We start from the raw sequence: 16280 nt of genomic DNA on the forward strand, positions 1-16280 counted from the left end.
GGGAGTGACAAGGCATTGGCAGGCTTAAAAGTGGACAAAACTCCAGGGGCGGATGAATTGTATCCCAGGCTGTTGTAGGAAACAAGGGAGGAAATTGCAGGGGCTCTGACCCAAACTTTTAGTTCCTCCCCAGCCACCAGGGAGGTGCCAGAGACTGGCGAACAGTTAATGTTGTCCCACTATTTAAGAAAGATTATAGAGACAAGCCAGGGAAGTACAGACTAGTGAGTCTCACATCTGTGGTTGGGAAATGACAGGAGAAGACTCTGAAGGAAAGAATCTCTGCTCATTTGGCGAGGCAAGGTTTGATCAGGGATAATCAGCATGGTTTTTGCCAGTGGGAGGTCATGCCTAACAAATCTGATTGAATTTTTTGAGTATGTAACCAGGTGTGTGGATGAGGGTCGTGCGGTTGATGCAGTTTACATGGATTTCAGCAAAGCCTTTGACAAAGTCCCACATGGGAGACGTATTAAGAAGGCTAATGCACATGGGATACATGGTGATCTGACAAGGTGAATTTATATTTGGCTTAGCGGTAGGAGAGAGAGGGTGGTGATAGATGGCTGCTTTAGTGACTCGAGGCCAGAGACCAGTGGCGTACCGCTGGAATCCATGCTGGCCCCCTATTGTTCGTCATTTATATAAGTGACATCGATGACAATGTGGGAGGCAGGATCAGTAAGTTTACCAATGGCACAAATATTTGCCGGATAGTTAACAATGAGGTTGAGTGTCTTGGGTTACAGGAAGATACAGATGAGATGGTCAAATGCTGGATAAGTGGCAGATGGAATTTAACCCCGAAAAGTGTGAGATGACGCACTTTGAAAGGAGTAACTTAACAAGGAAGTATTCTATGAAAGGTCTGATACTCAGAAGTTCTGAAGTACAAGGGGAACTTGGTGTGTTTGCCCATAGTTTTCCGAAGGCGGAAAGGCAGGTTAGTAGGGTGGTGAAAAAGGTATATGGCACACTCGCCTTTGTTAGTCAGGATATAGATTACAAAAGCAGAGATGTCATGATGGACTCGTATGGGACTTTGGTGAGGCCACAGATGGAGTACTGTGTGCAGTTCTGGTTGCCACATTATAGGAAGGACATGAATGGGGTGGGGGGTGTTCAGAGGAGATTTACTAGGATGCTGCTTGGGATGAAACATTGAAGTTATGAAGAGAGGTTGGATAGATTTGAGTTGTTTTCACTGGAGCAGAAAAGATTGAGGGGTGACCTGATTCAGGTGTTAAAGATTAAGGCGCATGGACCGGGTGGATAGGGAGCAGCTGTTCCCCTTAGTTGAAGGGTCTGTTACGAGGGGATGTGAGTTAAAGGTGAGGGGTGGGAGGTTTAGGGGGATTTGAGGAAAAACCTTTTTACTCAGAGGTTGGTGACAGTCTGGAATGTGCTGCTTGGGAGGGTGACAGAGGCAGGATGCCTCACATCGTTTAAAAAGTACCTGAGTGAGTGCTTGGCACGCCATAAATTCAAGGTGATGGGCCAAATGCTGACAAGTAGGATTAGGTGGGCAGGCCACGAGATTTCATGCGTTGGTGCAGACCCATTGGACCAAAGGGCCTCTTCTGCACTGTAGTATTCTGTGATTCTGAGTAACTGAAAGTTTGTCAGCTTTTTTATACAAAAAGTTTATTAATGAACTATTTGTGCAAAGGGCAATGAAAGAGTTGAGGAAAGAATGTTGCTAACTGGGAAGGAAGAACGGTGACTCTATGTGGCTGGATATGTGTACATGCCACTTGGGCCACAGTGACCTTTCTCCAGTATCTACATCAACAGCTATATAACACTTTATGATATGGCTAGAGCAAGTTCTTTGTGAAGAGACAAACATTCTGCAAGCTACACATGCAGTTTTTGAACCCTTAGTATGATATTTTGTATCATTTTTTAAAAATTCATCAGAATTTTAACCACTTGTTTTGAAGTTTCAGTGTTAACTCTCCCAGACCATTGAAGAGCTCAGTGTGTTTCTAAATGTTAACTATGACAGCTGCTGAGGCAGTTGGTAAGTGTTCAGCTTAGCGGCACAGTTTTGATAAATGTACTGGTAGATTGAGCTGAATGAAACGCATTTTGATCCTATAAGACCAGCTGCTTATGATCAGTCTTTAATGTCCATCTAACCAGGTTGCCGGGTCCTCAGTTTTAACTGTTGACCAGAAAAACTGCCACCTTGTACAATGCAGCATTCCTTTCATTCAAGTGTCAGGCTAGATTAAGTGCTAAGGTCTTGGAGTGGACTGGAAACCACAATCTTCTCAAAGGTGAAAATGCTCCCAACTGAGCAGTTTGTAATCAATCAATAAATTCAGTTGTGCCAGGTAAGGAGAACAGCGTCTGAACCCTAAGGTTGAACTTCAGTCTTTAACCCTCTCTTAAGTGTTCTTTATGCTATTGTAATGCAACATTATCAGCCAAAAGGATAATGATATTTAGTCACTATGGTACTGTAGTAGCAACAAGGAGTCAGGAATTCAATTCCCACCCTAGCAAGTTGTAAGTTGAATTAAACGAACTTGCTTCAGGAAAACAGATGATGATTATTGCAAAACTTCTTCATGTCTTCATCATCTGGTGCAATTCCATTTCCTGCCCTCTGAAGTAGTTTAACAATCCACTTATTTATAAAAACAATTGCTGCACAGAATTTTAGGAAGATCATCATTTTCACAGGATGATAAAGGGTGAGCAACACGTGCCATTGCCAGTGTCACTCATTGTGGGGAATAGGGAACAGCTTTGTATGATGGGTACTGTGGCCTTATAAGATTGTTTCTGCCTGTGATAACTTTCCAGAAAAATGCACATTTAGTGTTGAAATAATCCTCAAAATAGTAAAGATAACTGATATTAGCAAATTCCAATCAGAATTCAGGACAAAATATACTCATCCATCCCAAAAGTACTGAAACAAAATAAAATGCAGCATTGCTAATAATAAGTCAACTGATAAGTCAAATTTCTTATCCATGGATTTGTTTGCAACATGAGTTTGAAAAGTAGGGCTTGTCAGTTTACTGGAAAAGGCCTTCAGTGATGAGTCATTATACCCCACATTCAGTTAGCTACTAGTCTCTTACAGCTTTTAAACATGGAGGAAAACCATTTTCCTCTTGGGTAAATCATTGACCAGTATTGGCCATTGCATGTTCAAACTCTCGATACGGCTGGTGTAAGAGTTTGTTAAAAGTACTTGAGAAACACAAATGTGATTATTTGGAGCTATCCGCTGCAGTAGACCAGGTGTGTGTTTACCTTGTTAGTTTGTTCTGGCTTGATTACACAATGACTTTTTATCAGGTAATGGGGTGGTGTGCTCTCAAGGATGTGCTGCTAGCAGGCTGGTTAATGTTTTCCTAAAACATCCAATACTGCCTTCTGCAGTGGAAATAGTCCTTTTCCCTCTCCAGGTATTGCGACCTGAATTCTAATTTCTTAAGATTTCTGAAATGTGATGTCTAAGAAGAGTTCCAAGTTTTCAAGTATTCCATTACTGTTATTTGTTTTGCCTTGGCTTGAAACGCTGGAATTAAATCAACTGGCTTGTTTTCTTTCCAGGTTGTGACACCGTGCTTGCCACCAGTCAACTATGAGCTGGTAAGTAGTGCTTAATTTCGATAGCTGTTTTTCATGCTAATGCTGTTGACAAATGGCTTGTGATTCAAGCACTAAATTGGCAAACATTGAGCAAAACTGAAGAGCAGTATTGCTTTCTAATGGTAATTGGCTGGAGTGGTAATAGGAATGGTTGCAGAAATGTGCTCTGATTACTGATTTTTAACTTTGGACATGCTTTGATTAAGGACCTTGGACTGCATATTGTCACATGGTTGGGAAGGTGAACGCAGGCAGAAAGAAGCAAACACATTTGTTGGCCAGGTGCCAGCATTAAAGTTCACATTTGTCAACTGAGCAGTGTAGAATGTCACTGTTCTCTTAACTAGAAATTTGGTGACCAGGGAACTAATGGGATTCTGTTCTTCAAATCAGTGCCTGGATGAATGAAAACATTGTTTGTCAGACATACTGGAACATACACAAGTTAAGAAGTAGCATATGCCTGCGGGACCAAATAAATCCCCAGTGACAAAAGCAGTGTCTTGTGTTCTTGGTTTTCTGTTTGTTAGTACTGGGTTCAGCCTGAAGCACCATTTATGTAACTTGTATGGCCTTTCACCCTGTGTAACAGAAATCAATTATGCCATGGTCAACCATGGAACAAAATTGAAATGAGTTTTTTGTGACCCCTCCCCTAGAAAACACAGGTCTTTCGCCTTCATTTAACAATTCCTTGACTTTTAAGTAATGCAGTTTGGTTGCAAATAATTTAATGCTAAAACATTATCACGTGATGGATTAGTAATTAATAAATAGTTTCTAAGTGAGACATGTTTTGCTGCGCATTGTTATTGCTATATTAAAAGCAGTGGCATCATTTTTAGTGTCTGTACTTCAAACTCCAGGCTATAAATGCCATGTTTACTGTTTCTATATCTATCATTACCCACGTTGGAATGCTTGTAACGTCTGGTAACTATGGAACTGAACTGAGATGAGCCAATCTTGGTTTTAGCCTTCAGAATAAAAAGAACTTAGTATGATCAGATTGTGCTGGATTCGAAGTTGGGGTTCCAGAGATGAGAAGGGTATTTTCTCCTCTGTCCCAGTCTTCATATAGTTTAAAGTTTGTTTATTAGTATCACAAGTAGGTTTCCATTTACACTGCAATAAAACTATTGCAAAAATCCCCGATTTGCTACACGCCGACACCTGTTCAGGCACACTAAGGGAGAATTTAGCATGGTCAATGCGCCTGACCAGCCCGCCTTTCAGACTGTGGGAGGAAACCGGAGCACCCGGAGGAAACCCATGCAGAAATGGGAAGAACATTCAGACTCTGCACAGACAGTGACCCAAAATGACAATTGAACCTGAGCCCCTGGACTGTGAGGCAGCAGTGCTAACCACCGTGCCACCCTACCAACATTGGGTCACTTTTTGATTTTCTTTTCAGATCAGTGAGAATGCTAACTCCTGTATACAGTCTGAGCATCTTTTTGAGTCCTAGAAATTTACAACATTACAGCAGACCATTTTGCCCATCATGTTTGTGCCTGATTAAAAATGGATATACAACCTAATCCCAATTTCCAGCTCTTGATCTATAGCCATGGAAGATACAACACTTCAAGTGCCTATCAAGTACTTAAAAATGTGGCGAAGGTTTCTAGCTAAGAACATAAGAAATAGGAGCAGGAGTAGGCCATCTAGCCCTTCGAGCCTGCCCCGCCATTCAATAAGATCATGGCTGATCTGTCGTGGCTCAGTTCCACTTTCCCGCCCTCTCCCCATAACCCTTAATCCCCTCGCTTATCAAAAACCCATCAACCCGCATCTTAAAAATATTTAGCGAGGCAGCCTCCACCACTTCAACGGGCAGAGAATTCCAGAGATTCACCACCCTTTGAGTGAAGAAGTTCCTCCTCAACTCCGTTCTAAACCGCCCCCCCTTTATCTTGAGGCTGTGCCCCCTAGTCTTACTGTCTTTTTTGAGCGGGAAGAGTCTCTCCACCTTTATCCTATCCATCCCATTCATCATCTTATACGTCTCAATGAGATCTCCCCTCATTCTTCTAAACTCTAACGAGTACAAGCCTAGTTTATTCAGCCTCTCCTCATAGCTCAACCCCCTCAGCTCTGGTATCAGCCTAGTAAACCTCCTCTGCACTCCCTCCAAGGCCAAAATATCTTTGCGCAGGTGCGGCGCCCAAAACTGCACACAGTACTCCAGCTGCGGCCTCACCAATGCCCTATACAGCTGCAGCAAGACCTCCCTACTTTTATATTCAATCCCCCTCGCTATGAAGGCCAGCATCCCATTCGCCTTCCTGACCACCTGCTGCACCTGCAAGCTGGGTTTTTGCGACTCATGCACAAGGACCCCGAGGTCCCTCTGCACTGTCGCCTGCTGCAGTTTCAGGCAGGCTTCAGGCAGTGAATTTCAGCCCCCCAACTGCTTTGTGGGTGGAAAATATTCTCGACAATTCCCCTCCAATCCTTCTATCAGTTACTTCAAACCTGTGTCCCCTGGTTATTGGATGCTCTGCTGACAAAAAAGAGGTCCTTCCTAATGACTATTTCAGAACCTCAATTAAATTTCCCTTTAGCCTCCCCTGTCCCAAAGAAAACAACCACTGCCTATCCAACCTTTCCTCAGCAAAAATTCCCTGGTTCAGGCCATGTGCTCATAAATCCAACATAAATGCAAAGTATTGTGGATGCTGGAGTTAACTTTTCAGCTCAACATTCTATACATTTAAACAGCCTTGTGCTGATTTTAAAGTCCTTTGACCTGAAATGTTAACTCTTGTTTCTTTCCACAAATGCTGCCTGAACTGCTATTTCCAGTATTTTTCATTTTTGCATTATCTTTGTACCCTTCCTAGTGCTATATAATAATAAAACTCATGCATTAGAATGTTGGTAATATCTAATCTGTAAAATTCAGTCACCCAGGTGTCTGCAATAATTCCTCCTTGCTGTCTGAACTGCATATCCTGCCCTTCATTTGACTCGTGACATACGTGTACTTCTTAGCTCTTTTACAGCTAAAAATATTTTGGTGAGACACACCCAGATACCGTTTGTTGCACTGTTTTGTTTCTTTGTTTCAATCCACTTCAATCTACATGCAATTGTACGCAACTCATTTCCAAATTCATTCTGTGGAACATGGTCAAAATATCCCTCATGGTTTATGTGTCATCAAATATTAGCATAAGGTAATTAGCCATTGTCAACAAAGGCCAAAGGCATCTTTCTCTCCATTAGAGAGACAGTTAGTCATATATAGCTTTGGGGCACCATATGAAATAGAAGCCAGAATAGACTATACAGCCCACTGAGCCATCAATCATAGCAGGTCTTAGGCTTTAACTCCTTTTTCCCACTTGCTGTCCAAATCCATTAATTCCTTGAGAGATCAAAAATGTGACTATCCCAGCCTTAAATGTTTGAATGATGGAACATCCACAGCTCTGTGGGGTAGAGAATTCCGATGGTTTACAACCGTTTGAGCTAAGGATTTACCACCCCCCCCACCCCCCGCCCCCGCATCTAAATCCTAAATGATTGACACCTTATCCGGAGAGACTGCCTTATAGAACATAGAACACTACAGCACAACACAGGCCCTTCGGCCCACAAGTTGCGCCGATCGCATCAATACCTACCAATCCATAGACCTATCTATAACCCCCAATCCCATTAAATCCCATATACTCATCCAGAAGTCTTTTAAAAGACCCCAGTGAGTTCGCCTCCACCACCACTGACAGCAGCCGATTCCATTCACTCACCACCCTCTGAGTGAAAAACTTACCCCTAACATCACTTCTGTACTTCCCTCCTTGCACCTTAAATCTGTGTCCTCTCGTAGCGACCATTTCAACCCGGGGAAATAGCCTCTGAGAATCCACCCTATCTATTCCTCTCAACATTTTATGAACCTCTATCAGGTTGCCTCTCAACCTTCGTCTCTCCAGGGAGAAGAGTCCCAGCCCACTCAACCTATCTCCATAAGGCATGCCTCCCAATCCAGGCAACATCCTTGTAAATCTCCTCTGTACCCTTTCAATAGCTTCTACGTCCTTCCTATAGTGAGGTGACCAGAACTGCGCACAGTACTCCAAGTGAGGCCTGACAAGGGTCTTATAAAGTTGGAGCATTACCTCCCGATTCCTAAACTCAATCCCTCGATTAATGAAGGCCAGTACACCATACGCCTATGTTTTAGATTTCCCAACCAATGAAAATAGCCTCCCCCTAACCACTTGCGTGTAGGCTAAGGTGAGGTGATGAACTGCCACAGATTAAACCTGTACCTTTGCATGAATTCTGCATCACATTCTAGCTATCTAACCAACTAAAAGTCAGTTTCAGCACAAGGCTACATCATTAATGTATAATCTTTGCAAATATCCTAATGATAGACAGGCTTTCTGATTTAAATTGAAACATCCCAATAAAAGTACCTAATAGATTTATTATAAAACGCTTGCTTGCTTGTGAATGACGTAAACTCTCGATTAATTCTGTCAATTTACACTTTGCTGAAGAGTGTGCGCAGGGCTCATTTTGGATTGTACTGGTGAAGTTGTACTATTTCTCAGCACAGAGCGCGGGAAGTACCCACTGCTTTGTTTTGCACTTAGTTAAAGCACTTCTGCTTAGTGTCACTGTGTGTTCCCATGAAAGGTTAGGCCATTCAATATGAGGGATCAAGGTCAGCCCATGATCCACAAAAAAAATTACTCCAGGGTCCTCTAACTAGTACAAGCCCCAAATCGGAATCCAGGAATAAGGATCCATCTTGTGCAAAGCAGGAGTGCTGGCAACCAATTTGGGGACTGAGTCGACTATTGAGTACAGTAGGAGTACAAATGTTGGTCTGTATACTCTGCAGCTTTCAACATAACTTTTGTCCCAAAAGCAATGTGGAGAGGGGGAGAAGAGAATACAATAGTGATTTTTAGGGGGCGTCTTGACAAATACATGAATAGGATGGGAATAAAGGAATATTACCCCCAGAAGGGAGGGGGTTTTAGTTCAGTTGGCAGCATGGTCAGTGCAGGCTTGGAGGGCTGAAGAACCTGTTCCTGAGCTGTAATTTTCTTTGTTCTTTGTTGGACTTCTGTTTTTAGAAATTGAGTTTTGCATTTTAGCCATATAGCCTGTTGAAAATCCTGCTTCAATGCCATGCTGGTAACAAACCAGATTCTCTGAGGGTGACATTTTGATATGTGTGCCTCTGTATGTTTGTGTCAGCCATGTGGGAATGGCACACTGAGGGGCAGTAACTGCCTTCAGAATGGAGGGAAATGTGGAAAGGAAAGCATATTTATTTTATGTTTGCAGTGTCAGTTCTCCGTTCAAACACTTGAGGGTGCTCCTGCTACTGCACAATCTTGTTATTGGCAGTTTTCATACTTGTCAACCCTAAAGAGCCAATTTAGGCTGACTTGGTGACAGAGTGCTCCATCCCAAACTCAGTGTGCATTCTGATTCGCGCTATTCTGTGAGGCGCAACAAGTTATTTCTCCAGCCTGCAACTCCTGCTGCTGAAAGGTTGCATTTTCTACATTGATGCAACCCCATTCTGAGCAAAAGGTAAGCAGCAAAACTTCGGAGTCAAATGGCAAATGCTTATTGGTATAATATCAATGAAGACACCGGAATAGTTTACAATTTGGAAGGAGTCTTTCTGGCTGAAAGTTTCTGAACTAATCTCACTGCCCTAGTATCACCCCATCGCTCTGAATGTTCCTCTGTTTTACATGTTTATTGACTTTCCCTTGCAAGTTGCAGTGGCCTTTGCACTGGCGTGTTCATTCTTGCACTAATACAGATGGATGTCAGTGATACAAAAGCAGCTGGTTTAAAAAGCTCCATTAATGATTAAAAATAGCTGACATTTGGCTTGAAGTGTCAGCCTTTGTGGCATCACCCTATGGAATCACTTCTGCTTTGCGAGCAATTGAAACTGCCAAGTTGAAAAAGAGAGGACAATTCAGATGAACCATGACCATAACAATGTTAATGCAGAGGGGACAAGAGTGTTTGTGATGGAGAGAAACAGGCTAAAGTCGAAAGATTTGTCAGATTTCATATCCTGGAGGAAGGTTGAACTTCTTTAAAAGGGGAAGGATGAGCCCTTTGTTTTACATCCTAGTATCATTAATTTGTCACAATGTTTTCTTTTCAGCTCTGTAGTAGATATTAAAGAACAGCATTGGTTGTTGCAGCCCAACTCTCAAATTTGCATCAAGGGAAATTTAATGGGTGTCCTGACATAACTTCCTTCATTTTTAGTTCTCAGTATTATTCCTTTTTTTTAATCAGTCAAAGATGAGACATGAAAGTTAGTGAACTGTGCTGCAAAGTAAGCTTTGTAAGCAATTGTTTCTGAGCAGCTTTTAGTACAAGTTATGCGTCTCCTATAATTGTAGAAGAGTGGTGACAATACCTATCCCCATTCAAATGTTGAGACCATGGGGAGCTTTGTTTTACATAATAATGTGCTCTCCTTTGGAAGCAAGTGCCAGAGAACCAAATTAATGTTATATTGCATTATGGCACTGTGTTCACTAAGAATGTTTACCGCATTTCATATTGTTCTGACTCAAGTTGCAAATCCTTTAGAACAATGATTTACTGATAGTTTGCAGGTGAATCATGTAATCAAGTCAAATCAAAAGGATTAATATATGATCATAACTGATGATTAAAATAGTTTTGCCAGCTAATAATAGGATGACTGTGAAAGGAAAATTTGCTATCAGTTCTGATTTCCCGTTTGCTTCAATGTTTTTAATGGGATTGAATTTTGTTGCCCGTCTTCATTAATCTTTGCCTTGTAAAGGTGTATGACATTGGCTGTCCAAAGTCCAGATGGTGAAATATAGCAGTGTTATGAAAAACATGATCAAAACCTTTGGCAATGGATGAACTTACAGAATATAATATTTCAGGACACAAGCACGATTTATAATTCTTTAGCTAACAAGCATGCCATACGGTTGAATGTAAGTAACCATACATTTTCAGATTGCCTTCAAAACGTTGTTTCCCTGCTTAGTGACACGACAGGTTGAATATAACAGAACAGATGCAGTAAATTTGCTATTTTTCAATATGACACTGAGGCATGACCATTTCAATAGTTAGTTACCTTAATATATCATGACTAATACTTGTGAATAAATTATAATTGATGCTGTTATTATTTCCGGGATGGTTTATCATGGTTGTATGTGCTTTATAATTGATGCTGTTATTATGTCCAGGATGGCTTATCATGGTTGTGTGTGCTTCATAAAGTGTGGGGGACTTTGTAAACCTATTGGGGGTGAAATGTGATGGATCCTGAAATTAGGTGTGGGAATTTAACTTGCTCCCATTAGCTGCAACACAGACAGCACACCAACTTTGCACCATCTGCTGTTGTAAAAGATTTCACTGTCTAGCCAGCAGTAACCATACCTGCTGACTGTCCCCATGCTTTGGCATTCACTCTGCGTCATGAGCAGCATTGGCTAAAAGTAGCCTGTGCTGCTTCGAGGTGAGCCTGATAACTTTTTTTAAGGACAAGTATATTGTGCCTATATCAGGTAGTGTAGGTAGTTGTGCCTGTGAAATATTGAACAAACTCAGCACTGACTCCCAAGATTTTCAGAAGCTGCGATGGAGGTTTGTGGCGGAGGTGGACTGTGTGAGTGATGCCTTGTATCTGCAGGGGTCTGGAGGTCTTTTTGACAGGCACTCAGAAGGCAGTGGAAGCAGGGAGCTGTGGGGGACAATGCCAGGAGTTGAACCCTGAGGACTTGGACATAATACTGCAAGAAGTTTGATAACGTCAAATGAGAAGTCAATGTCAGTGAATGTATTATCTCCCTCCCCATCCCCCATATATTAACATTACCCTTGTTCGCTTTTCAGAAGTCAAAGAGGTGTAACCTGGCCAAGCAGTGAGTGAGCAACAAGGTGACAGTAATGCTGAACTTAAGAACATAAGAAATAGGGTAGAGGCAGACCATTTCTCTCATTCCTGCTTTGCCACTCAATCAAACCATCACTGACCTGATGTTGCCTTACCTCCATTTTCCTGCATGTTCCCCATAACTCTCAATTGCCTTGTCAATCAAAAAATCTATCTAACTCAGCCTTGGACATATTCAATGACTGAGCCTCCAATTCTCGATGAGAGAGAGAATTTTAAAAACTCCCGATCCCCTCATAGAAGAAATTAAGAAATTGCTCTTCAAGTCCACCTTAAATGGGAGACAAAACTCGGTGGGAGGCTGAGAGGCGGATGCAGAGATGCTGCAGTGTGATTTGGACAAGCTGAGTGAAATGACAGACGCAGTATAATGTGGATAAGAGTGAGGTTATCCACTTTGGTAGCAAAAATAGGAAGGCAGATTATTATCTCAATAATTGAGAAAGAGGAATGTGCAAAGAGACCATTGTCTCCTCGCACACCAGTCACTGAAGGTAAACATGCAGGTGCAACAGGCAGCAAAGAAGACAAATAATATGTTGGCCTTCATAGTGAAGGGATTCGAGTACAGGAGGAGGGATATCTTGCTGCAATAATATAGGGCCTTGGTGAGGCCACACCTGGAATATTGTGTGCAGTTTTGGTCCGCTTATCTGAAGAACAAAGAACAACCCAGCATGGGAAACAGGCCCTTCGGCTCAACGAGCCCGTGCCGCCGCATCACCCTACACCTATTCTACCCTGCGTGTCTACGAATAGAACCCCTGGCTTAGCCAGATTCAGGGGAGAATAGTGTCAATTTGGTAAAACCAATCAGCCTAAGAGCACATCTTTGGGGTGTGGGAGGAAACCGGAGTGCCCGGAGGAAACCCACACATCCACAGGGAGAATGCACAAACTCCCACAGACACAGGCCCAAATCCATGTATCTGCACAGCTAGCAGTGATAGTCACCGAGCTGTTGCGGCGCCCGTCTACCGGTCCAGGATCAAGCACACACACCGACACGAAGTACTAGGCCACTCCCGGAACCTCCAAGAGTAGCCCACGCACGACCCACCGTGTGCATGCCCCTCGTTTGACAACGAGGTGGACCTCCACCTGCGGAATAAAAGACAAAAACGTTAATCACAAGCCTGCCTTTCCGGTGTCTCCCGAGGTTCTAACCCTTATTTAATAACCCCTACCATAACCCTCCATCCTCGTTTCACTCATGTGTCTATCTAACTGAACCTTAAACGAGTCCAACGTTCCCGCCTCCACCACCCTACTCAGTAGCGCGTTCCATACCCCCACAACTCTCTGCGTAAAGAACCTTCCTCTCATATCCAAATTATACCTCTCCCCCCTCACCCTTAAATCATGTCCTCTTGTATTTGTAACCAATCTAGGGAGCAGTCTCTCACTATTGACTCTGTCTATTCCCTTCAGTATCTTATATACCTCTATCATGTCCCCCCTCAATCTCCGTCTTTCCAAGGAGAACAGTCCCAGTTTCTCCAACCTCTCCTCGTAACCCAGCCCCTCCATGCCAGGCAACATCCTGGTAAACCTCCTCTGCACCTTTTCCAGAGCCTCCACGTCCTTCTGGTAGTAAGGTGACCAGAACTGGACGCAGTACTCCAAATGCGGTCTAACCAACGTTCTATACAACTGAAGCATTAGACGGCAGCTTTTAAACTCTATACCCCTTCCTATAAAGGCTAGCATTCCATAAGCCTTCCTGACAACATTCTCCACTTGTGTCACAACCTTCATAGATTTGTGAACCTGCACTCCCAGGTCCCTCTGTGTTTCTATACTCCTAATTTGTCTACCTTTAATCACATAGCTCCTCTCTACATTATTCCTTCCAAAATGCATCACCTCGCATTTGTCAGGATTAAATTCCATCTGCCACCTATCTGCCCAATGCACCAACCTATCTATATCCTGTTGTATCACCTCACAATCCACTTCGGTACCCGCCAACCCTGCCATCTTGGTGTCATCAGCAAACTTGCTGATCACACCACCTACGCTCTCTTCCAAGTCATTTATGTAGACTACAAAGAGGAGAGGTCCCAGTACTGAGCCCTGCGGCACACCACTGGTCACTGGAAGGATGCCCTTGCTATAGAGAGAGTACAGCGAAGGTTTACCAGGCTGATTTCTGAGATGGCAGGACTAACATATGAGGAAAGATTGATTCAGTTAGGATTGTATCCACTGGAATTCAGAAGAATAAGGGGGGATCTCATAGAAACCTATAAAATTCTAACAGGATTAGACAGGATAAGTGCAGGAAGGATGTTCCCAATAGTGGGTGAGTCCAGAATCAGGGGTCATCATCTAAGGATACAGGGTTTTAGGATCTAGGTGAGGGGAATTTTCTTCACCCAGAAAGTTGGAATTCGCCACCACAGAAAGCAGCCGAGGCCAAAACATTGTGGTCTGAATTCTCCAATGTCATGTGCCCTGCCACCACTCCCAGTGAGAACAGAGAAATAGCTAAATCTCCATTCCTAGTGTGGGACCAGATAATCTCGGCTGCAGGTGAGATGGAGAATCCTGGCCATTATGTTTTTAAGATGGAGTTAGATATAACGCTTGACATGAAGGTGGTCAAAGGATGTAGGGGCAAGGTGGGATCAGGTTGTTGAGTTGGATAATCAGCCATGATCATAATGAATGGCAGAGCAGATTTCTAGGGCCAGATGGTCTAACCCTGCTCCTGTTTTCTATGTTTCTAACCTTTTTTTTTGATACTATGCTCCCTGGCTTGAGACCCCCTCCCCACCCATCCACACACAAGGGAAAACATTCTCTCAACATCTACTGTCAAATTCTCTCAGAATCTTCCATGTTTCCGGAAGATCATCTTGCATTTTTCTTAACACCACAAAGAGCATGGGCTCAACTTTTCTTCACAAGTCAATCCCTTCATCCCAGGAATCAGCCGAGTGAATCTTCTCTGAACTGCCTTCAATGCAAATGTGGCCCTCCTTCACAAGGCAACCAAAATCACACACAGCAGTTGTCTGTGGTCTCACCAATGCTCTGTACAGGTAGCACTGAATTCCTTACTTATACATTCCATTCCCTTTGCAATAATGGCCAGCAATCCGTTTGTCTTCCTGATTATTTGCTGCACCCTCATGCAGACTTTTGTGATTCATTTACAAGCTCTCCCATGTCCTGCTCTCTTCTAGCAGCATGAAAGCGAACGATAAGTCCACTTGTGCACCCAACCATGAAGCAATGTCTGGCCAATGTTGCCGTGTAAGTCACGTGCCCCCTTTAGAGTGAAAGGTCAGATTGCTGCCATTATGGTTGTAGATTTTAAGGGTATCATAACATGCAGCACCTTGTCATCCAGAACATTGCTTATTCCCTAGAGTGTATGTTGACCTGAGGTACTGTGTATGTTTAGCTGAGAGACACAGGCACAGCCTTGTGAAAGCTGCATTGGCTCGATGGAAACTGAAGCTGCTGTCCTACCTTAGAGGATAGAATTTGTCCTCTCACTCCTAACAGAGTGAAGGTAAGGTGTGGCATTGTTAGAGAATGAAGAATTGTTGTTATAATTATAAGAACATAAATCGAGCCTGCATCATCATCCAAAAAAATCATGATTGATTTACCACAGGTTGACCTTTCTCGTGAACCTTGATTCCCTTCGTATCCAAAAATCTGCTGATCTCTATTCTGAATGTGTTCAACAACTGAGTATTCACAGCTCTCTGTGGTAGAGAATTCCAAAAGTTCGCAATGGAATCACAGAATAGAATCACTACAGAGGAGAAGGAGGCCATTCGGCCTATCAAAACTGCACTGACAGCAATCTGACCCAAACCCTATACCCATAACCCGATGTATTTTACCCCTTACTAGACTCCCTGACACTAAGGGGCAATTTACCATGGCCAATCCAGCTAACCTGTACATTATTGAAGTGTGGCAGGAAAATGGAGCACCTGGAGGAAACCCACGCAGACATGGAGATCTTGTATGTTTCAATAAGAACACCTCTCATTTTCCTAAGGGTACAGACCCAATTGGCTCAATGTTTCTTTTTCAGCCTCTCATCCCAGGAATGAGTTGATTGAACTTTTTCCGAACTGCTGCTTATGTGATTATATAATTTTTCAAATGAGGAGACTAAATTCAAAATTACGAATCCTGACAGCTACTCTGCTGTGCACTCGAGGACTTCTCAACAGTGGAAGCAGTATTGCAGTATGCCAGTTATCTGTTCCATCACATTTCATGTAGCAGTAAGGCTTCACTGTGTGCTGCTTGCACATGTCAGGCGAGCATTAGCATTCGAGCCTTGTGGTCTATCATTAACCCTTGATGCCCAGTAGCTAAATTTTGGTTTGTCTTAGTGGCTCAAATGTAACTGATACAACAGACTACCTTGACTTGACCTGCATGATTCGCTGTGTGTTTTTGATACCGAATGAAGTTTTTTTTGTTCGTCACAAGTAGGCTTACATTAATACGGCAGTGGACCTACTGTGAAAGTCCCCTTGTCACCACACTCCAGCACCTATTCGGGTACTTCTGATGCAGATGGAAGATGAGAAAGTAGGGTCCCGAACCTGTGTCCTCTGTTTGAACAGAGGGGAGTACGATAGGATGGGAGAGGAATTGGCGAATGTAGATTGGGGGCGCAGATTGGTTGGTAGGACAGCTGAGGAACAGTGAAGGATCTTTAAGGAGA

At 43.0% G+C, this 16280-nt stretch overlaps 1 protein-coding gene across 5 annotated transcripts in view; it reads left to right on the top strand.

Moving 5' to 3' along the window:
* tns3 (tensin 3) overlaps positions 1-16280 on the top strand; it is a 408973-nt gene that overhangs the window by 195528 nt on the left and 197165 nt on the right. For all 5 annotated transcript variants that reach the window (XM_080209166.1, XM_080209150.1, XM_080209158.1 and 2 more), the window contains one exon: positions 3577-3615. In XM_080209166.1, coding sequence (XP_080065292.1) covers positions 3577-3615 — 39 coding nt within the window. The remainder of the gene's footprint in view (positions 1-3576; positions 3616-16280) is intronic.

The sequence above is a fragment of the Carcharhinus amblyrhynchos genome, chromosome 2, assembly GCF_965287045.1.
Source record: "Carcharhinus amblyrhynchos chromosome 2, sCarAmb.v2.hapA, whole genome shotgun sequence".
In the NCBI taxonomy this organism is placed as follows: Eukaryota; Metazoa; Chordata; class Chondrichthyes; order Carcharhiniformes; family Carcharhinidae; genus Carcharhinus; species Carcharhinus amblyrhynchos.